The following is a 23,114-nucleotide window of genomic DNA, read 5'->3' on the forward strand; positions in this document are numbered from 1 at the left end:
ACGACCATGCCTGTCTGCCCTCAGGTTGTGGTTTGATTCCATAGAGTAACTCATGCTGCTGACCTGTGGTCTGGTAACTAATGTTCAATCTTGGCCAATGATATTGCACCTATGTTGATGTGCTCAGCTCTACCTGTGCTCCATGGACACTATAAGTCTCTCCATCTGTACTGGGACTTCTGGCCAATCCAAGATAAAGCACCTTTTTTCACCAAAGAGATAACATAGGTACACAGAAACTAAATTTTTTGTTTAGGGAAATAGTGAAAGAACTAGACATTTAGCTAAGCCAGAATTAGAACCTTCAGATCCCATTGCATCTAAAATATAGTAATCAATGAGACTTCATTCTTAAGTAAAATGTTGTTTTAATAAAATACTGCACATATATATTTTTCTTTTCAAAGATGTTATGACCAGGAAGGCTGGTGTGAATGATAATATATGGTGAACTATATAATTAGTAGCAAAAACAAGGACTCTCAAATAAATAGGCTTCAGCATTTTTTTTTTTTTAGGACACATTCTACAAATCTGCTGAGACTGAAGAATAGGCAAGGAGGCTTTCCCTCCCAGAATGCCCTTGGTTGGCTTGGCGTGGAGAAAGGAGTCATGGTTACCCTCCAGGAATGAAAAGTAACATTGGAGTGACCTTCTGGAGAGGGGGATCTGCCTCTCCTTGCCCTCTCCTTGCCTTCTCGCCCACGATTTCAGAGCTTAACTGAAATATAACAAAAGCACCACCACAGAGTCACTTTTAGGCATCTGAGTGTCCTGCAGGGCAGGTGTGGAGCCAGTGGAAAATTCTGCAGAGCTGAGCTAATGAGGTCTAGAGTGATAGAGAAGAAGCTGAATGTTCTTACTTAGTACAAATCTAGGTCACTGCAGACACTCGGAAATCCTAAGGAATACGATGACCACGGGTGAATAGATAACAGAAAAATACAAGACACAGAATTTACTCCACTAACCACCTATTAATTACATGTTAAGTTGGTCCCCCATTATTGAGAGTCTATTACCTAAAGATTTAAGTACAATAAAAGCCATTTAGTTATTGTTTGACATAATTTGTATGATATTTAACTTATTAAAAAACTCTCCTTCATCCATTTTTTTTTTCCTACCAAATTCATCTCTCTTTTCTCCTTTTCTAAGTAAGAATGAGAATGAGTGGAACATTCTCTGGTGGGATTCCCAGCCTGGGATTGTGAGCTGTCCCTACCTGGAAGTCTGACTTTTATATATCTGACAGAAGTCTTCAGGGAAAAATCCAGAATTACCCAACTTCTAACAGACAAGGCTTTCTCAAATACCCTTATTAGCTTTTCAAAAAATCATCCCCCAATTCAAGTAGAATTGCAAAGGAGGAGGGGGTTACCCAAGTTGACTCTGGCAGTTCTGGCCTCAAAGTGGACTGGCAAAACATGCTAGTTGCCCTCAATCCTTGGCACAGTCGTTGACCTTAAATACTGAAGGCTCCACCTTCCTTATAAAGACTTCTTGTCTGGCTGGCCCAGGACCCGGGCAAGGCAGTAGGGGATGAGACTGGCAGATGCCAGGGGCACTGCCGCACTCTTGCAGAAGGACAGGATGTAGAAGATCAACTCGACTCGGGATGGGGGTTTCAAAGAGTCAAAGAGGTGCAGGAGGACGAGAGAGGCCACGATGCAGCTGAGGCGGAAAGGCAACCACTCTTTAAGCTTGCCCTTGCAGCTCTCCCTGTACATCCTGGAGTTGAGAGCCAGCCCCAGGCCAAAGAGGGTCCCCAGGTTCTTCAGGAGGCTGGCAAAGGGCGTGGTATCAATGTGGACCCATTCTGGCCGCTCACAGCATCTTTTGGCTTTCTCTAGAGTCCACAGGAGGTCTACACCCAGCCCCTTCAGCAGCAGGTAAAATCCAATGGCAAAGCTGAACAGGAAAAAGGTGATGAGAAAATACTTCTTGAGACTGGCATTGTAGATGCTCTGGATGTGGCGGAAAGATTCGGCAACGACAATGCCTGAGCGGAAGAGAGGGTGACAGTGAGAAATAGGAAAGACGCTGGACCTTCAGCTAGAGGTGGGTTGGGAACCAGTGGGTGCCATGTCATCCATTTGTCACCAATTAAATCACTGATGCCAGATGAGAGGGTCAGCTAGTTTATTCCCATATGTGACTCCAGCTTTTCCTCAGCCATAGACTCTTTGATGGAAGAGTCATGTCACATACATCCTTCTATTGAATGCATGTTTCCTGTCAGGGGGTCCTCATGTCTCCATTTGAATACCCTCAGGGGTGGAGAGCTTACTCTCATTTGGATAACCCATTTTATCTTTGAATGGATTTTGATTATTAAAAAGTTTCCTCTTCGGCTGAGCTGAATGAAGTCTGTCCCCCTCTCTTGCCATTTATCCGTCTCAGTTCTTTCTGCAGGAGTCAGGTTGTAAATGTAGAGTCTCTGTAACACATTTGAAGATACTCCTCTCTCACCTACACATTCCCAAGCCTTTCATATAAAGTGGCTTCCAAGCTCCTTCTCAAACATGGACCCCAGTACCAATTGCTGTGTTACTTTGTAGTTGTCACGAAATCATTATCGCTCTTGTTCTCTGTACCGTTTTCTGTTCTTACAAATCTCTGGGGAAAAACACTCACCATTCCCCCAAAGTTTTATATTCCAATGCTCCTGCAAAGTCAAGAAATTCTTTCTATACTTAACCTAAATATTTTCTGCCCCTTATTAACTGGATTTAAGAAAACACAAATATTCAAAACTCTAAACCTATAAAAAAGTCCAACTGTGGTTACCTATTAGGCTTGCAAGTGAATTTATTTAAACAGCTTTGCTAGGACACTGCTTAAACTGTTAAATTTGGTAGATTCTTTAAACTTAAACTAGGGCCACTCCCAGTTTAAGATCAGTAAGAAATATAGAATGTGAAAAGCTCGGGAATTTCAAGCTAATTTAATTGGGTAAATAATTTGGTGTAGTGCAACTTTTCCAAAACATGCTTAGATCTGGGCACTCCTATAGAAATGAATCATTTCATATTGTCTACCCTTGACTTTCCACCCACTAAAATGCTAAAAGCACTGATAACTACAGAACAGGGCTGGAGTGCTAGGGTTTTGTTCTGATAAGGGAGAAATGGGATAGGTGGGGAGGGAGGGAGCAGGAGCAGCTGATACCTGACAAGACGCCAGCAACAACCTGATGAGGAAAATGAGCAGCAAGGTAGATTCGTGACAGACAGACGTTCAGCTGCACGGCCCAGAATCCCAACCACAAAATGACGCTCAAACACCTGCAACAGAAGAGGCAGATGGAAGATAACAGAACCCGGTTACAGATCCTTCAGCGAAGGGAACAGCTTCAGCAGGACTGTTGAAGCCTAGCAAACATAGGAGCCATCCGTGGAATATTTGTCAATTAATTCCTATACTCAAAAACTCAAAGATGCCTGTGGCATGTGGTGAACTCTTGCGTGTGAGAATTTTATTTACACAGTGGCTGCATACCCAGAATTTCCTGTAGTGGGAATGAATGTCTTATGTTTCTCTGTTTATTTTAGTCTGGGTGGGATGACTCTATGGGTTGGTACAGAAATAGGTCTTTATTTAAATCCTGCTACTACTAGCTACCTGATCTCAAGAAACCCCTTTTACCATGTTAGGGTTTGTTTACTTATCTGTAAAATTAGGGTGTGCACTTGTGGGTCTCCTCCAGCCCTAACATTCTGTGACTAATCTTTACCCTCAGCAGACATGCCGCAACTCGTATCATTACCAACCCAAGGTGTGGAATGGGTTAAGGGGATGTGAGGAAGAGCACATGGTGTGTCAGCTACAGAGAAAACCACCTCCGGCTCTCCACCACCCACACTCCAGGGCTGAGTTCTTACCGAAATCTGAAGGTGGGCTTTTTCTTTCCCCGGAAGATAGAGAGGATGGACGTGACCATCACATAGTATACACCTGCTGTACCCATGGCATGGCCGGAGGGACTCCCTAAGGGACAGGAAAGACACGAATAAGTGGACTAACTGTGAAAGTCTCTATTTAGGAGACTGCTAGGGGGTGTCATCTATCCATCCCTCTGTCCATCCATCCATCCATCCATCCTTCCATCCTTCCATTCATCTTTCAATTCATCACCTTTCCATTTATCCACTCAGCCTGCCACTCATTCATTTATCCATTCAGTCACCTATTTAACAAGTATCTATTAAGCCCTTATTACATGCCCAGCACTGTGCTAGGCTCTGGGAGTACAGTGGTGAACAAAACCAGAGAAGGCCCAGCTCTTGTACCTTATATATACAGTCTAGAGATTACACAAAGAATCAGAGCACTGGATATATAATACAAACTGATTTGCCCTCTGTACCTTTCTTCCATTCTCTTCTCATGCACTCTGCCGGGCTCACGCTGGTCTCATGGCTTTCCTTTAAACGTGCTGCCACCTCTTGGCATTGTTAGTCTTTCAGGTCAGACAACTCTTCTTCCAGAAATTTACTGGCTAATTCCCTTACTTCCTTCAAGTTTTTGCTCAGCTCTCACCTTCTCAATGAGTCCTACCATGACCATCTTATTTTATTTATTTATTTATTTATTTATTTAGCGAGAGAGACAGAGAGAGGGACAGACAGGAACAGACAGACAGGAAGGGAAGAGATGAGAAGCATCAATTTTTCATTGCAGCACCTTAGTTGTTCATTGGTTGCTTTTTCATATGTGCCTTGACTGGGGGTGGTGGTGGCTACAGCTGAGCCAGTGACCCCTTGCTCAAGCCAGCAAACTTGGACTTCAAGCCAGCAACTTTTAGGTTCAAGGCAGTGAACCATGGGATCATGTCTATGATCCCACACTCAAGCCAGTGACCCCGCACTCAAGCTGGTGAGCCTGCACTCAAGCCTGCAACCTCACGGTTTCAAACCTGGGTCCTTAGGATCCCAGGTGGTTGCTCTATCCACTGTGCCACTGCCTGGTCTGGTGAAATTCTGAAATTGGTTCCCATTACTGATTCCTCTACTCTGAGACACAGAGGGTCCTGAGTGGTACCACCTGCCACCAAGATCCCCTTCTGGACAGAAAGAATTATTTTTTCAGCTGTTGAGAGTATAGTCACAGACAGGTCTTAGCTTTCAGCCTTCTCTGAGCATTGCCATCTTGATAAGGGTTATTCTCTCCCCAAGGTGGCCTATACCTAATCACTGGTTTATATTGGAGTACAGGGGCCTGGTCCTCTTGACCCAGTTCTGGGCCACCCCCAGCTTCAGAGCTCCCTGTGGAGCTGGCTGAGGCTGAATTGCAGCTAGACTTCTCCTTCTACCCAGTCACCTTCTGGCTTCCTTTCATAAGTCTTGCTTCTGAGCGTAGCTAAATTCCTGCATGCTGATCTCTATCTGAGTCTGCTTTCCAGAGAACCCCAGAGGCAAAGCCTTGTCTTTTCTTTTCTCCTCTTCCCCTCTACTTACTCATCCTCCCTCTTCGAAACTATCATCTTCTAATATTCTATATATTTTACTTGTGTGTTATGATTTTGTATATTATGCACTCACACGCACCATTCAGCTATCTGCTTCACAAGGGCAGAGATTTTTGTTTTATTCACTGAGCTATTCCAAGTTCCTAGAACAGTGTCTGGCACAGAGTAAGTGCTCAATAAATAACACCCAAGTGAATGAATATGGTCCAAAGGGGGCAAAGGGTTTGTGAGAATGAATAACTATGGGCTGTGCCCTGGTTTGGGGGTCAGGGATAGAGTCCCTAACGAAAGGATAACAGCACCCTTCTTTTTTTCTTCTTCTTTTTTTTTACAGAGACAGAGAGAGAGAGTCAGAGAGAGGGATAGACAGGGACAGACAGGCACGGAGAGAGATGAGAAGCATCAATCATTAGTTTTTCATTGTGATACCTTAGTTGTTCATTGATTGCTTTCTCATATGTGCCTTGACCATGGGCCTTCAGCAGACCAAGTAACCCCTTGCTCGAGCTAGCGAGCTTGGGTCCAAGCTGGTGAGCTTTTTTCTCAAACCAGATGAGCCCATGCTCAAGCTGGCAACCTCAGGGTCTCGAACCTGGGTCCTCCGCATCCCAGTTTGACGCTCTATCCACTGCACCACTGCCTGGTCAGGCAACAGCACCCTTCTTAAAGGTGATTGAGATCTAAGGTGAGCGAAGGGGTTGGATATTCCAACTACCTACTGAAAAATGAAATCTATCCTTTGATTGAATAATATCAGTATGGCTATAACTAACAAAATACATGCAGGGTATGGGCTTGGACAGTCAGCTCAGGAAGACACAGCTGCCGGGCTAGGCCTCTGGGAAGGACAGCCAGGGCCCCAGGCCTCTAGGACTTAACCTTCCCTGGGCAAAGGGCCACAGCACACTTAACTCTATGAGCCCTTTGCCCTCAGTTGAGGGTGCTTGCCTCTCTGGATTAGCAATTAAAGTTCTGGAAACATTAGGCAGAGTTCCAAAAAAGCAGCAATATGCTATCAGAAGGCCTTCTTGAAGTCAGTTAAAATGGAATTGTACCATATTGAAGACCATGAGAAAAAAGCTCGAAGGAATGGCTCTCCTCATGTCCACTTGACAACAGCTTCACCCACAACAAATGTTAATAAGTATCCACAGTGGATGAGGCCACCCAACTTCTGTCTCTGCGGAGGGTGGGACTCTTACCTGGCCCAGTCTCACAGGTGACTGGGAACTGCTTTATCCGTGGGGCAGAAGCATCGCTGTAGTAATCTGTGTCCAGGACCCACCAGTACGGGCGCTGCCCAAAGAGAATCCTGTGGAAAAGCAGAACCGGTGTCTGGAGTTACTGAAGGGACCCCAGTGCCAGAGGCTCGCACCTTCAAGCCGAGAAAGGAGCTTGGGAAGAATATCCACGTGACCCTAAACAGAAAACTAGTAGATTGGCCACCTCCGAGAAGGGGAACTGGCTGGCTGGGAAGGGGCGAGGGAGGGAGACTTTTTATGGCACATCCTTTATGTCACTTTAGAATTTTGAACTATTTCAATGCATTATTTGTTCAAACATAAAATAAATAAACCTGAGATCCAAAAACCCATATTCACGGCCAGATATGTAACTTTTTATTTAAAGCCCAAGAACAATTTGTCCTGAAAGGATAGGTATGAAACTGTAGTTTGCAACTTGAGCTTGCATATCCTACCAGATCCCTCTTCTCTTTCTTCAGGCCTCAGGGATCAGAGTATGAGCCTGACTGGTGGTGGCACAGTGGGTAGAGCATCAACCTGGGGTCATGAGGTCCCAGGTTCAAAACTCTGAGGTCACTGGCTCGAACGCAGGCTCACCAGCTTGAGCATGGGGTCATCAACATGATCCCGTGGCTTGAGCAAGGGGTCACTAGCTCAGCTGGAGCCCCACCTCTTTCAAGGCACGTATGAGAAGCAATCAATGAACAACCAAAGTGCCGCAACTATGAGCTGATGCTTCTCTTCTCTCTCCCTTCTTGTCTGTCTGTCTCTCTCTCTTTCACTCTCTAGTGCAAGAAAGAGAGAGAGAATAGCCCCAACCCTGAAGACAAGCCCCCTCCCGGAGATGTGGCCCTCTCTGCCATCAGAACAACTCTCTGTAAGGATCGATAAAGCTTCAGGTCCTTGCTCTGTATCCTCTCCGCTTTGAAACAGATCTTAGACAAACCACTTCCCTTTTAAAAGGAGTGTTTTTCATTGTGGAAACAGGTGTCAGAAGTGGTGGAATAGTGATTCTCACCAAATCAGAGACAGCCACTAACTCTCACCTCTACTAACTCAGAGAAAATTCATCATTCTTTAATTGAGATTAGCTGTTTGGAATAACCATTTAACTTTTTATTTTTTAGGATTGTGCTGTTGAATAGGGGATGTTACGGACAAACCTTAGTAAATTTTTCAACAGAAATTTCAGAATGCCATCAATCTGCTTTAGGGTTCTGAGCCCAATAATTTTTTTCTATTCTAAAAAACTTTTATTGTTTATGGCCAAAGAATATTAGAGCTGAAAGAGATTTAAAAATCATCTGATAGTAATCATAGATAGCTTTAGGGATGGTAAAAGTCTTAGAGGGCAGCTGGTCCGACTTTTCATTTTCTAGATGAGAAAAGAGGCAAAACCAGAAATGTGCTAAAGTCAGCGGGCTCTGGCTAACAACAGTAAAATATCCAGGATTTTTGCAAGTCGAACATCAGTAGCTTGCAAGTGGCAATAACGGGAATATATAAACTGAATCAATTTATCAGCATGATATAAATATAGTTCTTAAAAGCCTTGTACCTGAAGCCAGCCGGCCTGAGTTTAAATCCTGCCTCTGACCGTTACTGCCCATGTGGTCTAGGAGCAGTCTCTTTATCTACAGATAGTAACTATCTCCAGAAAAGCACTTAGCACATGGCCTGGCACACACTAAATGTTCAATAATGTGAACTATAATTATTATTAAGGTCTCAGAGATCATCTAAGTTTACAGATTATAAAATAGAAACTCGGAGAGTTACTATGACTTGCTCAGGACAGGCAGCTGGTAGGTGGCTGAACAAAGCCCAGTTCTCTGGATTCCTTCTCATTACCCCACACAACAGGGTTTTAAATTATCTGTTTCATTTTTTCATACATCATTTTTCTTCTTTCATACATCTACCATTATGTCAACTAGTCTGCTGCAAAGTAGCCTATAATCAGACTTTTCACCAAGTCTGGCTGACCTTCCATCCGCACAAAATAGCCTTCCTGTATCTTCAACTCACTGACAGGGTTGTCTCTGTCTTCTCTCATGATGCAGAGGATCAAAAGTCAGCAGAGGAGTAACCTGTGGCTTCCTGAATAGCATGGAGAAGGCAACTTCTGATGGACAGACATTTCCAGAAAGAACTCCAGTCTCTTTCCTTGCCGATCTCCTCTCTGTCTGGCTCTTACTCACCACTTAAAGATGAGGTTGAGCCAGTCTCCAATCACAGCTACCCAGAGGAGTTTGATGCCCACAGCTTCTCGCAGATGGAACCAGATGGGGAAGAGGACATAGAAGGCATTCCTGAGGTCTGCGATCACGGACACCAGGATGAACCAATCCTGGGAGTCCTGGTAATTCACCTGGAGGTAGTGTGTTGACTGGATCCCAAAGTCATGGAGGACGTTCATGCTTTCCTCCATCCTCACTCCCTGGCCCGTCAGGAAACTGGCAGCTGAGCCCTTGCAGACTTGGTGATAGCTCTGCTATCAGCCTGCGTCTTGCCAGTTTTATACACCCTGTAACCAGTCTGCAGGTCAACCCAGCCCTGATCTTTGGACTCAAAAACCACTTTTCTCTAAAATCTATTGATCAAAGGTGCATCATCAGTAGGTTGATGCAAACATGTTCAGGGTGATTTACGTAAAATAAAAAAAACAGGCACACAAAAACAGCCTGATCGGCCATGTACTCTGCAGGGCCAATTATTAACTTTGGCACGCTGCTTGAGAGTGCCAGGGCACCCTCCCGGCTCTGAAACCCAGCCAGAGACACAGGACAGAGTCTAAATTGCCGTGGGTCTTGCAAAGATGTCTGATTTCATAAATCTGCAACTACACTTATCCAGGACAAAGAAAAGTCTTGGTGCTCTAGCATTTCAAGTTTTAAGTTATTAATTTAGAAGATAGTCAATTCTATTGTACTGGGAACTGTCATCTTGCTGGGCCTTTCTTAACTGCATTAGAGTCTAGGAAACGTCTCTGGTTTGGGAGCTCAAACCCTCTGCCATATGGCTCCATAGCTCAGAGTCAGAAAATAATAGTCTTTGAATGCACTGATTAATTAATTCATTGAATATCTTTAAAGTTAGGACCTTTAGGGTTTTAACACATAAGTTTAAGCAATAAAATGAATATGCTTATGCAAAAACAATATGATGAATATGTAGTTCTAAATAAAAAACCCCAGCAAATTGGTGACTGGGGACTCTGGAAGGGGCTTCTGTAGTTTGATCTTTCATCCATTTGTACTTGGATATATATATATATATATATATATATATATATATCCACCAGGAGGTCAATGTGATTTTATTATAGCCATAGACATAGACAAGCATAAATAAAAGTAATAAACACCCAGTCCTGAGAAGCAACACTACCTTCCCGCCGGCGCAGGCAGAAGTCACCTGCAGCAGCAGCGGGGAGACCAACACCTCACACTGGGGTCAGCTAGGACTCTGAAGCAAGCAGGGGCTGGAGCAGGCGATGAACTGAGGTATTTTTCAAGAATAAGAGCTAGTGGCAGTAAAACTTTTTAAAAAATCCACCTGAATTTCCCACCAGAAGTTCATATTGCCTTGTAAGGGGTAGACTGGGGACAGAGAAAAGGAACTCAGAGCTAATGAGTCTGTAGCAGAGGTAGACAACATTCCATGCTGGAAATGATGAAAACATCACCCAAGAGGTATGGTCTGGCACAGGGGTCGGGAACTTATGGCTCGCAAGCCAGTTGTGGCTCTTTTGATGGCTGCATCTGGCTCGCAGACAAATCTTTAATAATGTTAGAAATATAAAACATTCTCATGTATTACAATCCATTCTTTTCCTACTGTTCATGTTCATGGTTGCGGTGGCTGGAGCCAATCACAGCTGTCCTCCGGGACAACACCAAATTTTTATTGGATAATGCGTAAGGTACACGGGTGGTTGGTTGTATGGCTCTCATGGAATTACATTTTAAAATATGTGGCGTTCGCCTGACCAGGCGGTGGCGCAGTGGATAGAGCGTCGGACTGGGATGCAGAGGATCCGGGCTTGAGACCCCGAGGTCACCAGCTTGAGTGCGGGCTCATCTGGTTTGAGGAAAAGCCCACCAGCTTGAACCCAAAGTCGCTGGCTACAGCAGGGGGTTGCTCGTTCTGCTGTAGCCCCATGGTCAAGGCACATATGAGAAAGCAATCAATGAACAACTAAGGTGTTGCAACATGCAATGAAAAACTAATGATTGATGCTTCTCATCTCTCTCCATTCCTATCTGTCTATCCCTGTCTATCCCTCTCTGTCTCTGTAAAAAATAAATAAATAAAAATTAAAAATAAATAAATAAAATATGTGGCATTCATGGCTCTCTCAGCCAAACAGGTTTCCGACCCCTGGATCCCCAGCCGCCATGGGCTCTCTCCCACCCACCTCAAGTAGACTCCAACAGCCCTTGACATTGTCTCTGCTGGTTCAGATAACCCTGTCCTGCCATGCCTCGCCTGAAGAGCAGGTGTGGTGGCGGTGGCTGTGTGTGTGTGTGGGGGGGGGGCGGGGGGACTGCAAAAAAAGCACTTGGAAGTGTTGTAGGGAAGGGTGCTCTGTACTCTCAGGACTGCTAGGCCACAGGTAGTGGGTCGATAGTCTCTTCCCTCCACCCAGATAAGCCTTCCTCGAAAGTATTGAGTAACTACTACTGTGATCCCTGAGGACTGGAGTTTCTATGTTGTGAGGTGAGTTGAGGGCAAATAGGGCAGATCCTCTGATAAACGATTCAAATGCCACTGTCTGGTTCTCCACAGCACTGCTAGGAGCCAGACTCTCTGAGTCGGGCGGGGTTCTATCATGTGTTCAGCATATGGGGGGTTTCAGAAGATAAGGCTCCCTATCTTCTGGAGGAGCCTCAGGGAGAATGCTTGTGTTGATAAGCAGTCATAACGGGGCTGATAGAGGAGGAGCCACTCTGGCAGGCAGCCTGCCTGGCAGGGGGACCCCCTTTGTATATCATGAGACTATTTGCTAGTTTCTACCTTCCTACCTTCCAGCCCCTTCCTGCCACCGCCAGCAAATTTTTATCACGTGCAGAAAGCGGTGAGGCCCCAGCAGACCTGAGCCCGCTAGAAAGCTGACTGAAGAGAGAAGTTGTAGAGTCCTCAAATGCTCAGAGGACTTGTGGATATTTGAGATGAAAAATATGGACGAAGTATTGAGTTTCTGGAGGTTTCAATGAGAATTCACTCGTTTAATGATCTCTGCAGAGAGGGGATTCCATCATCTCCTTTTAACTCCTGTCATCTTTCCTTTCAAGAAATTCACCAGTTTAATTCAACAAACATTTTCTGAGCAAAGGCCCCTGCCTGGCTCTATGAGGAATTCAAAGTTAAATCTTGGTTATCCTCTGGGACCTTGGCACTCTAGTGGGGCAGGGAAGTTAGATATTTATATGACTAACTGTGTCCATTGAGGGGATCCTTAGATGGAAACTGAATCCATACGTACAAATATCAGTGGGCTCCCTATTACCGTGCCCCTGGTGGAGATGACTCAAGCCTTACTGATGGCCTCTGGGAAAGCGACCAGCCGAGTCTGGGAAGCAGTGAAGATGGAAAGTCATACGGGCTCCTCACCAGGAACACTAGCTGGGCGCTACTCAGCACTCTCCACAAACAGAAATCCGGAGGCTTGGGGATCTTGGCTTGGGAAGAACATGAAGGAAAGGTGCCAGAGGGTACAGTCTGGTCTGCTGTTAAATGAGTGCAGCTGGTCCCAGGGTCCTGGCACCTTCCCCTCCCAGAGCAAGGTTGACTCATTCACTCAAACAAGTTTACTTGCTGACAGGGAAGCAAAGAATGGAAAGAGCCATAATTTACCACGCACCTCATCCAAAAATTCCTTTTAATTACCCAAAAGAAATTCTGACTTTACCTGCAGCCAAATCCTCTAGTCTGGCTGGGGCTCTGGGCCCTATTGAGAGAGGAGCTGCCTTTTTGCTCAGCTATGATCACTAGAATGGGTCTTGTCAACATGTCATATCAGGAATGCTAACCAGCTTCCAGGCAAGGTTTCCTCTGAGCAGTGGGGGAGATTTCTCCATAGGGTGACAGCCCAAACTGCAAGATGTACAGTTTTTTTGTTTGCTTGTTTACTTATTTTTAGGTGTTTTTTTTTTCCCCTACCAATTGATCAGTGGGGGAGGTGTTGTAGGGGTAGGCAGTAGAAACTGGCTAGATAACTGCTGTCACCTTTTAAGTGAGTAACCCTGTTCACCTTTTACAAATGTATGTTGGGGAAAGCAGGTGAAGGAAGAGGCAGATTAATCATTGTTGGCCAGTGGAAATGGCTGACGTATCTCCAACGCAGTGAGAAAGTTCAGCTTCAGGACCTTGAACTGTGCACTTATTGAGCAGGTGGGGGGAGCGTGCTGTCTGTCTCAGGATGGGCTGGACATTTTGTTCATAGAAAAAGACCCGGGGACATTTGCTTCATTGTAAACAGTTCAACTCTCTGCTCACTACCTTCCTCCCGCCACCCCAGCGTCTGCTCTCTACCCAAATTAAGTGAGTCATTGGAAACTTGAAGGAAAGTACAGACTGACTACCCTCTACCTCCCCTTCATCTTCTTTAACCTCCCTCCTCGAAGAAGGTGCTGTTCCCCCCAACCCAGGGAATATCCTGTTTCTACAAATGGTGACACTTCAACTCACAAGCAACTCTTTGGCAGTGCCAAACCATCTTAGCAGCTAGGAAACATGCTTGTTGTCGAGTCTGAGCCTTCCTGCCAAGAGTTAAACTTTGTTAATGGTACACAGCAGAGGCAGAGTCAAGGGAAGTAAGCCTCTGAAATAATGCCTGGGACTATTCGAAGAAAGCTCACATCCCTCTTCTTCCTGTTCTGTGTCCGGGAGGCAAAGAGGAGCCGTCTGAGGAGAGATGGGAAGTGTGAGCTAAGGATCTAGCCCCAACCCACTGTACCTTCTTTTTTCATCTTATAGATTCTTTGAAAGAATTGGGGCCAACTAAAATAAAAAGGAAGAGAATATGTCATCAATCTCTCGGTCACAGCTGAGCCTAGTTGGATGTGGGAGGAGGTGGGAACGGGGTGGGGGGAGGGGGAGAGTGGGTGGGAGGCAGGGGTGGAAGCTGGGTGCGTTTTTCCTCAGAAGACCCTCAGGAAACATTCTCAAGCTTCCAGTAGGCAGCCTACGAGACTTCTCCCCCACTGCCATCACTAGGCTTTATAAGGTAAAGAGAGAAAGAATAAGTAGGAAGGTAAAGAGCTGTGTGATCTTAGCCAAGTCACTGCAGTTTTCTAGATTTTACTTTTGTCAACTCTAGAATGAGACTTGGTGATTCTCACCCTCCTTCCAGATCTAACAGTTTCTAACTCTGAGGTGCTCTTTGAATACGGCTTTAAGGAGGTAGTGCCCGAGCCTGACCTGTGGTGGCGCAGTGGATAAAGTGTCAACCTGGAACACTGAAGTTGCTGGTTTGAAATCCTGGGCTTGCCTGGTCAAGGCACATATGGGAGTTGATGCTTCCTGCTCCTCCCTCCCTTCTCTCTCTCTCTCTCTCTCTCTCTCTCTCTCTCTCTCTCCCCCCTCCTCTTTAAAATAAGTAAAAAATAATAAATTTAAAAAAAGAGGTGTTTCCTGACATTCAGTGACCTCACAGCACTAAATGATTCATATTGCCAGAAGAAAACTTTAAATTAAAATATTTTCAAAAGTAATATATTCACAGGGTTTTAAAAAATTCAAAGGGTTTGAAAGAGTATTCGGTGAAGTCAGTTCTTCCTCTCGCCTCTGGACACCTTCCAAACACTGGTGCTGCCAGGACCCAGCTGAGACCGGAGGGGCACCCAAGCCAGAGAAGCCCCCACAATTCTCAACCACAAGTCAGCTCCCTCCGCAGAGCCTGGCATGCAGCCGAGATCCACATTGGGGAGGGGGGTCATCCTTTCCACCCTCTCTCTCCCCCATTTTCCCTCCCCCCCCCAGCTCTGCCCCATAGTCCTTTATTTAGTTATTTAAAGATTTTATATATTGATTTCAGAAAGAGGAGAGAGAGCAAGGAGACGGGAAGCATCAACTCTTCCCACATGTGCCTTGACCGGGCAAGCCCAGGGTTTCGAACTGGCGATCCCAGTGTTCCAGGTTGACGCTTTTACCCACTCTGCCACCACAGGCCAGGCTGCCTGTAGTCCTTTAATCAACTCTTTCTTTAATAGCTGTGGAATTTTCATCCTAACCAAAATGCTCATGTTGTATAGTCAGTTATTGTACTTTTCTCTCTTCTGGAGCCCAGTTGGGGGACATAATTAGGAAATGAGTAGTCTTGGACCCTCTTAGCCCACAACTTAGCCCTTCTGAAAGTTCCCAAATGAGGACCATGATGCAGAGAAAGAGGAAGAGGTGAGGCCTGAAATTATAAAATCAAACAGTGAGGTTTCCCTGCCCCCCACCCCCAGGCCTGGAGAGGGCCAAGGAACTATTCTGAGCTATGAAAACACAGCAGGGCTATGCTAGGAAGTAAACAGCAGTCTGTCCGCCAACGCTTGTCTCCCTGGATGTGAGTTCTGACAGCGCCTGATCTCCAGCCAGCCAGTCGGAGAGAAAGGGAGAGGGCAAGGAGAGTCTAGCATGCCTCCCTCCTCTAGGGTAGAAAGGAAAGTCAGTGTTCATTTTATTTTTAAGATTTAAAAGATTTTCTTTACTTTAGCAGGCTTGAAGTGGAAGGTGGGCAGCCCCCAGATCATGTAAGTCCAAGGGATCTCTCCAACCTTGAATTCCAGACAGGAGGATGCCTATTGCTCTCCTCAATCCTGTGCAATTTCAGCCTCCTCTGCTCTACTGGGAAGTCACCATGACCTTCTCGCTATCAAATGTGCTGGTTGGCCTTTTCTCATCCTTCTTTTCCTTAATCTTTTGGCCACATCTGCAACTTTTGGCAGATAACTGCCTTGAAACATTTGCTTCTCTGTGTTTAATGCTGCACCAGCAAGTGCTCCTCTTTTCTCCTCTTCCTCCTCCCATAGTCAGCATGGTTAGACCCTGCGGATGTTTATACATTCCCCAAATCTGCAAGTTCCTTCCAGACCTGTTTTTCCTCTAGACTTCCGCTTTGTAAACACATCTCCTCCTCTGCCATTCCACAGGCACTGAGCCTGGAGTCATTCTTAGTATATGTGCTGCTGAAGCGAGCACGCCCGGAGTCATTCTTGATGTCTTCTCATCAGGCTCTGGCTCTTGTTTGATTTTCTACTCTTATAGTCCTTCATCAATCTCTCTGTTTAGACCAGGGGTCTCAAACTCAACTCAGCATGTGGGCTGCAGAGCAAGATCACAGCCGTTAGGCGGGCTGCACTAGGTCTACAAAAGGCAACTGTTACACAACACTTTTCTCACTGCAGTTGAAAACAAAAAAAAAAATCAGTACAAGCACAATCGTACATGCAGTTTACTCAGTGTCACAAAACGACCAGAAACTGTAGTTCGCATCACAACTGCTGTTAACTAAGCTAATATCTAGCTAGGATGCTAGAGAAATGAAAAATACAAGTAGGCCCCTAGGCTTACTTAATTTTATCCAAAATATTTTGAATTTCGTGGATTAGTCTGTGGGCCGCACAAAATTGCTCGGCGGGCCATGAGTTTGAGACCCCTGGTTTAGACCCACCGGTCCCTTTATTACTTAATGATCTCCTACTTCCCTTCTCACTCCTCAACATAAGCCATCCAACAGACTACTGGCAAAGGAGTCTCTTACAACATAGTTCTTTTCATTTAACACCTGAAGAATATCCAGTGGATATTGCCTGCAGGATGAAGTTCATACTCAGACTTACCCACGATCAAACCCCATGTTATCTTTCCAGACTTATGTCTTATAGCTCTCTTACTTGGACCCCTCATTCCCGATATACTGATGGGCTTGGATCTCCCAAACATGCCTTGGTTTGCCTAACTTTGCACTTCATTCCACCAGGAATATATTTTCCTCATCTCCATATGTCCAGATTCTAAACATACTTCAAGACCAAGCCAGCAAAGACTTTCCAATCTACTAGCTTACTCAGTGTCAGCTATAAATTGTCACTCTGATGCAAAGTCCCCTAGCACTTAACCATTCTTTTTTTTTTTAATTTTTTAAAACTTTATTTATTTATTTATTTTTATTTTTTTACAGGGACAGAGAGAGAGATAGACAGGAATGGAGAGAGACGAGAAGCATCAATCATCAGTTTTACGTTGCAACATCTTAGTTGTTCATTGATTGCTTTCTCATATGTGCCTTGACCGCGGGCCTTCAGCAGACTGAGTAACCCCTTGCTCAAGCCAGCAACCTTGGGTCCAAGCTGGTGAGCTTTTTGCTCAAACCAGATGAGCCCGCACTCAAGCTGGCGACCTCGGGTCTCGAACCTGGGTCTTCTGCATCCCAGTCCGACGTTCTATCCACTGCGCCACCGCCTGGTCCGGCAACCATTCTTATCTTAAGTCACTTAGCATGTTCAAGTGACTTTGCAAATGCTTTAACCCTTTTTCTATTATCCTGAGCCCTGAGAGCCAAAAAAGTACCCCTTCCAGCCTCCAGAACTGAGCTCTGCTTGCATAGTTCGTGCCAGTGTGATAGATTGTTTAGATGGCTGTGATGGTTCCTCCCATTGCTGACACACACCCCTTTGCTCTGTTACTTTGCTTTTCTTCCTGTCAAGATCTTGTGCCTTGGCCAGTGAGACATTAGCATACGCGATACATGCAGAGATTTGAGAAGCACTCACTCAGTAGGGCTTGTCCTCTTTGGGCTACCATTGGAATCCTGGATCACAAAAAGAATTCCAGGCTAGCCTGCTGGAGAGCCGTTGCTGTAACAGGTAGCCTGTCTGACAGCCAGCCCCAGTTGCTGGGCATGTGAGTGAAGCCACCTTAGACCACCCAGCCCTAGTATCTCTGCCAGTTATCTGTAGCAGCGAGAGGGATTCTAGGTGTCTCCAGAAGAACTGCCTGAGTCCAGCTCAGAATGCCAACCTACAAATAATGAGCACATAAAAATGGTTTGATTTTTTTTTAAGAGAGAGACAGACAGGACAGACAGACAAGGAGAGAGATGAGAAACATCAACTTGTAGTTTCAGCATTTTAGTTGTTAATTGATTGCTTTCTCATATGTGCCTTGACTGGAGGTTGCAGCCAAGCCAGTGACTCCATGTTTGAGCCAGTGACTTCATGTTCAAGCCAGTGACTGTGGGCTCTGGCCAGCGACCTTGGGCTTCAGCAACCTTTGGGCTCAAGCCAGTGACCATGAGGTCATGTCTATAATCCCATGCTCAAGCTGGTGACCTTGGGGTTTCAAACCTAGGTCCTCTGCATTCCAAGCTGACATTCTATCCACTGCGCCACCACCTAGTCAGGCAGTGGTTTGCTGTTTTAAGTCACTGTTTTTCAGGTAGACATTGAACCACTCAGTAGATGCTGGTTTAGTAAGATATTAATTAATAGCTAACATTTGTTGAACACTTACTATAGTCTAAGAACTAGTCTTGGAAGATTACAGATGAACTCATTTGATCCTTATGAAAATTCTGGGATAGACTTTATTACTGTTCCTATTTTACAGGTGATGAAAGTGAGGCCCAGAGAAGTTGACTAAGTTGCCCAAAGTCGCACATGCGAGGTCTAAAATCCAGAATCTGGCTCCAGAAGCCAGAGGAAAACATTAATCTATACATCCACTGCCTCAGAAACACCCTTCCCCACATCCATGGCAAATTCTATAGCATTTTGGGGTCCAATGCCTAGCCTATGCGTCTAGCCCTCCCACACCATGTCCTCTTGAGTCTGCCCTGGGCTCTGGGCCCCTCCTGCCTGTTTCAGGGAAAGCCAAGCATGGGGAACTGACTTATAGACCTGCCACCTGTCTGTCCCATCTTCTACTTCCTACGACCTTTGAGGGGTGCTGGTTCCAGTGGTGCAGTTTTCGCCTGGAGAGGAATTGCTCAGGCTCAGTGTGTCAGTATCACCTTTGGCCCATGTCCTGGCTTAACCTGTGCAGCCGGGTGATTTTTTTGTTCAGAATGACCTTTGGATTTTCTTCGATCTTTTTCAAGGTAGTCAATGGGGAGACTGGATGAGAAACGGCTTTTTACAAAGCAAAGACTTACTTGACTATGACAACTGTCATTCTAGCAGATTTCAACACAGATGCATTGAAGCACCTCTCCTGGGCATAACACCATACTGGGCACCAGGTTCCAAGGCCAAGAGGACATCATTCCTGTCCCGGGGAGCTCAGGTTCTATGATGGGGAATGAGGGGAGGTGTAGACAGTGAACTGGGTTTTGGTGTGTGAACATCCATTGTAGAATTTTGTTTAAAGTACGAAGGGAGTGCTCGCAAGGGCCTAACCCAGAAACCAGATTCCTCAGCTCACCAAGAGAGATTGTCTTTCAGAGGAGATCTAAGTTTACCAAAGTAACAACTGAAGGTTAATCCTCCTTTACAGTAACTGTCAAGCAAAAGTAATTATTATCAGAATACCAACTAGTTTATTTACACAAGCCATATAACCCACTCGTCCATTTTTTCCCGTGACCAAGGTGCGGTGGGAAGCTGGCCCGCCAAGCTGTGAACCAGAATCAGCAGTTGGTCATGAGGTAGGTTTGACAGGGCCCGGCGCCTCCCTCTGCATGGCTAATGTACCTGCAGGGCCGGCCGTGGCCTGGCCTCGGCCAGGTCCTCCGCTCCAGACACGGCTGGATTGTCACTGCCACCGCAGGCTCTGTAGTGCTCCTTTCCTGCGCCTTCTGGCAGACACATTCTTTATGTATCTTACACTCTCCCATCAGACTTTCTGGCCAGTTTGAAACTAAACTGCTGTCCCAGGGTTTTCTCAACGTTGACTACACGTTAGAATCAAATGGGGACATTTTATGCGGCTAATGCCTGAGCCCCGTCCCCAGGGGTTCTGATTTCATTGGTCTGAGGTGCAGCCTGTGTACGTAGAGTGCTACAAGCTCCCCCATGATTTCAGGTACAGTCCAGGGGGAGAGTTTGTGCTTTAAGGCAATTGTGCACATTTTTGCTCTGGTCCATTGACTGTTGATTTTTTCTCTCAGAGGGTCACTTAACACGGATCAGGTGCCAAGTGCTTTTCTTTTTTTTTTCTTTCATTTTTCTGAAGCTGGAAACGGGGAGAGACAGTCAGACAGACTCCCGCATGCGCCCGACCGGGATCCACCTGGCACGCCCACCAGGGGCGACGCTCTGCCTACCAGGGGGCGATGCTCTACCCATCCTGGGCGTCGCCATGTTGCGACCAGAGCCACTCTAGCGCCTGAGGTAGAGGCCACAGAGCCATCCCCAGCGCCCGGGCCATCTTTGCTCCAATGGAGCCTTGGCTGCGGGAGGGGAAGAGAGAGACAGAGAGGAAAGCGTGGCGGAGGGGGTGGAGAAGCAAATGGGCGCTTCTCCTGTGTGCCCTGGCCGGGAATCGAACCCGGGTCCTCCGCACGCTAGGCCGACGCTCTACCGCTGAGCCAACTGGCCAGGGCGCCAAGTGCTTTTCAAGCATTCATTACCTTGTTTAATTCTTCAACCAGGCCCGCCAGTCAGTGAGGAGGAGCCGTGGTACAGGGGAAGGCAGTCAGGTATCATTCCACAAAGACCGGGGATCGATCCCAGCCCCACCACTTACCAGCCAGGTGACATAGGGCAAGTCACCTAATACCTGTGAATTTTAGTTTCCTCATCTGTGAAATGGGAATGATAACCAGCTTCTCAAGGTTGTTGTGAGGAATAGATGAAGCAACAGATGAAAATCGGCCAGCCCAGCAGTTTCCACCAGACTGGCTCCACTTCAGTGGGGAAGTGGGAGAGACATCACGATCCTTGGGGGTCTTCAAGAAAGGGGGAAGCCCCCATCCTATTCTGGCCTGGCCCACGGACATAGGCCAAGGAGTACGAGAAACATGCGGTGAGAAGGTCCTGAGCCCCAAGCGCCACTGAGAATGCTACACTCTGTCTCCCTTCACAGGACCCAGAGTGGGGAAGAAGGATGCTGCAGGAGATGGAGACAGCGCCTGAGCCTGGGAACAAACACAGCCAACTGCAGCCACAGGCCGATTGTGGCAGTGGCGACGTGAAGCTGGCACCACTAAGAGGTCGGGCCAGGGAGCTCACACTGATACCATGTGTGTGCGTGTGCGTGAGTGTGTGTGTGTGTGTGTTGGGGGGGGGATTCAAAGCTCCTTTGGTGGCATCTGCAGGTCCAAGGATTCCTGGAGAACGCACAGTCCCAAGGTTCCCTCTGACTTGCCAGGTTCCCGCTAGAGCTCTGCTGTTCTGAGCCTTTGGATTTCTCTGGGCTGCTTTCATTCCTAGGGGTCTGGTTGCTTCTTTCTTGCGGCTGGAAGGATATGTTCTGGGAGAGCCCTCCAGGGGGTTTTCTGTGCATACACTCCCTTGGGGCAGCTCAAGCTATGCCCTCTGGGCCCACTGGGAACCCCGTCACACACTCATGGGACAGCAGGTGAACTATAGCAGCAGAGCCCCCGTGCAGCCTAGGGCCACCGGTCCCCTCTCCCCACTCTGGCACCCGGGGAAGCAGAGGTGGAACAGCCAGGAGAAGCATCCTTGGCTCTCCATAGCGTTTATTTAGGGGGCAAGATGAGAGCGTTTGCACCCATCATCGTCCAAATTTCTTTAGACGAGAAAACATGAGAAAGTCAAAACATGATATTTATTTGGGCTGAGAGGGTAAAGAGAAACTAAATCACTGATCCGAAAAGCAAAATGGAAAGAACCAGTAACAGCAAACCAGCTCTGCCTTAACCCTTTCTCATCTGAGCCCTTGTCCCCATATCCTGCTATTATTCTTGAATCAAGAATGTGGCTCCCCCAGTATTTAGTCTTTGTATGAAGGTCTCTTTGCTAGAACTTGGTTCCTTTCCAGCTCACCTGGTTGAGACTGGGACCCAGGCAGCTCTTGAGGGATCCACAGGACTTCCCTGGTGTCTGAGCTCCCAATTTGTCATTGTCCTCTGGTAACAAGCTGAGATAGACCCAAGCCTCTCTCGCCAGGACCTGCCCGGTCAGTGCCCTCCCCTACAGCCAGGTTTCCCACTGGGGAAGGAGCCCCTTCTCTTTCTGCCCTCATGGCCTCCCCTTCTAGATAAGACACCGAGGGAAGTGAGCAAGCCGTAGAGGCAGAACTATGGACACCTCATACCACATGAGCTTCTCTGGCCTGGAGGCACTTGGGGAAGTGTGCTCTTTGAGCCCTGCCTCCTCCTGACTTTATCCTGCCCCCACATTCCATTCTGGGAAATATCCCAGTTCTTAGTTATGCCCATCCAAAGTCCTCACGCCAGGAGGAGCAGCAGGGATGTGAGGTCCTGGAGCCCGTCACCTGACCAGGCCAGGCCGGTCCCTACTGGGATGCTCCTGGTTCATGTGCATGCACACCCCTGATCAGACAACTCCTGTCCTGGTTGCCCGAGTCCCCAAGGCTTTTTGGTTCCTATACTCAGTGACTTTCCAGTCATCATGCTGACTGCTCTACAGTAATGGAAACCACTGTCACCCATGGCCTTGGGAATAGGTGATTCTTAACATTTCACCCACAAAACTTCTCAGATTGCTGCTGTACCTTGACTATCCTACCCCTTATCAAAAGCATACTCCACGTGGACTATGTAAATGACAAAAACTTGGAAGGAGATTATTTGGCAGTATAGACAGACAGCAAGTGACAAAAGGAAATTTTTTGTTCAGATAATGAGAGGCAGAGAGACAAAATGAAGAAAGCTGTCCAGAGACATATGTCTCCAACAAGGAGGCAACCAGGGATCGCCTTTCTCGTCCACAAGATAACCCCCTGCATGTCCAAGGCTTTCTGAGGTTGGGGACAGAGGAGGACACCAGGATTCAGAGATGGGGGAGGATTACAGGACCTGAATTCATCAGGAACTTCCCCCTAGGATCTCAGAGGGAGCCCAGGGATTCGCAGCTGAAGTAGCAAGAGGAAGAGGAGGAAGACAGAGCAGAAACGGACGTGCTAGGATGACGGGGAGTGAAGACAGACAAGCATCTTCCCAAGAGCTGGTCACAGGCCAGGAAGGGACCCTACCTGGGGCCTGTGAAAGTAGCTAGTCTCTAGGGGCCTCACCTTCACTTTCGAGACCCAGGGCAGAGGAAGAGCTGAGTAGGCCCAAGAAAACTTCCGAGTGTAATTAATGCCTCTGATGTGTACCTTTAAAAATAGTCCAATGGGCCCTGGCCGGTTGGCTCAGCGGTAGAGCGTCGGCCTGGTGTGTGGGGGACCCGGGTTCGATTACCGGCCAGGGCACATAGGAGAAGCGCCCATTTGCTTCTCCACCCCCACCCCCTCCTTCCTCTCTGTCTCTCTCTTCCCCTTCC

At 46.8% G+C, this 23,114-nt stretch overlaps 1 protein-coding gene across 3 annotated transcripts; it reads right to left on the reverse strand.

Moving 5' to 3' along the window:
• Positions 1 to 348: 348 nt before the first annotated feature.
• Positions 349 to 9,307, reverse strand: G6PC1 (glucose-6-phosphatase catalytic subunit 1). Of its 3 annotated transcripts, none has more exons than XM_066263544.1 (5): positions 8,916 to 9,258; positions 6,673 to 6,782; positions 3,885 to 3,990; positions 3,172 to 3,287; positions 349 to 2,002 (listed from the first exon to the last, which is right to left on the reverse strand). In XM_066263544.1, the coding sequence occupies exons 1-5, from the start codon at positions 9,143 to 9,145 to the stop codon at positions 1,491 to 1,493; spliced, it is 1,074 nt and encodes a 357-aa protein (XP_066119641.1). In that variant the 5' UTR covers positions 9,146 to 9,258; the 3' UTR covers positions 349 to 1,490. The 3 variants fall into 3 exon arrangements, with proteins under 3 accessions (XP_066119641.1, XP_066119642.1, XP_066119643.1); XM_066263545.1 differs by having other exon boundaries at positions 9,086 to 9,252; XM_066263546.1 differs by having other exon boundaries at positions 1,692 to 2,002; positions 3,885 to 3,907; positions 6,667 to 6,782; positions 8,916 to 9,307.
• Between the last annotated feature and the right edge of the window lie 13,807 nt (positions 9,308 to 23,114).

This window comes from Saccopteryx bilineata, chromosome 2 (assembly GCF_036850765.1).
Source record: "Saccopteryx bilineata isolate mSacBil1 chromosome 2, mSacBil1_pri_phased_curated, whole genome shotgun sequence".
NCBI lineage: Eukaryota > Metazoa > Chordata > Mammalia > Chiroptera > Emballonuridae > Saccopteryx > Saccopteryx bilineata.

Coding starts and splice junctions, on each gene's coding strand:
- G6PC1 (XM_066263544.1), bottom strand. CDS start 9,145: ATGGAGGAAAGCATGAACGTCCTCCATGACTTTGGGATCCAGTCAACA. Junction 3,991..6,672: donor CACCTGTGAGACTGGGCCAG/GTAAGAGTCCCA, acceptor CCTGTCCCTTAG/GGAGTCCCTCCGGCCATGCC. Junction 2,003..3,171: donor TGTTGCTGGCGTCTTGTCAG/GTATCAGCTGCT, acceptor TCTTCCGCTCAG/GCATTGTCGTTGCCGAATCT.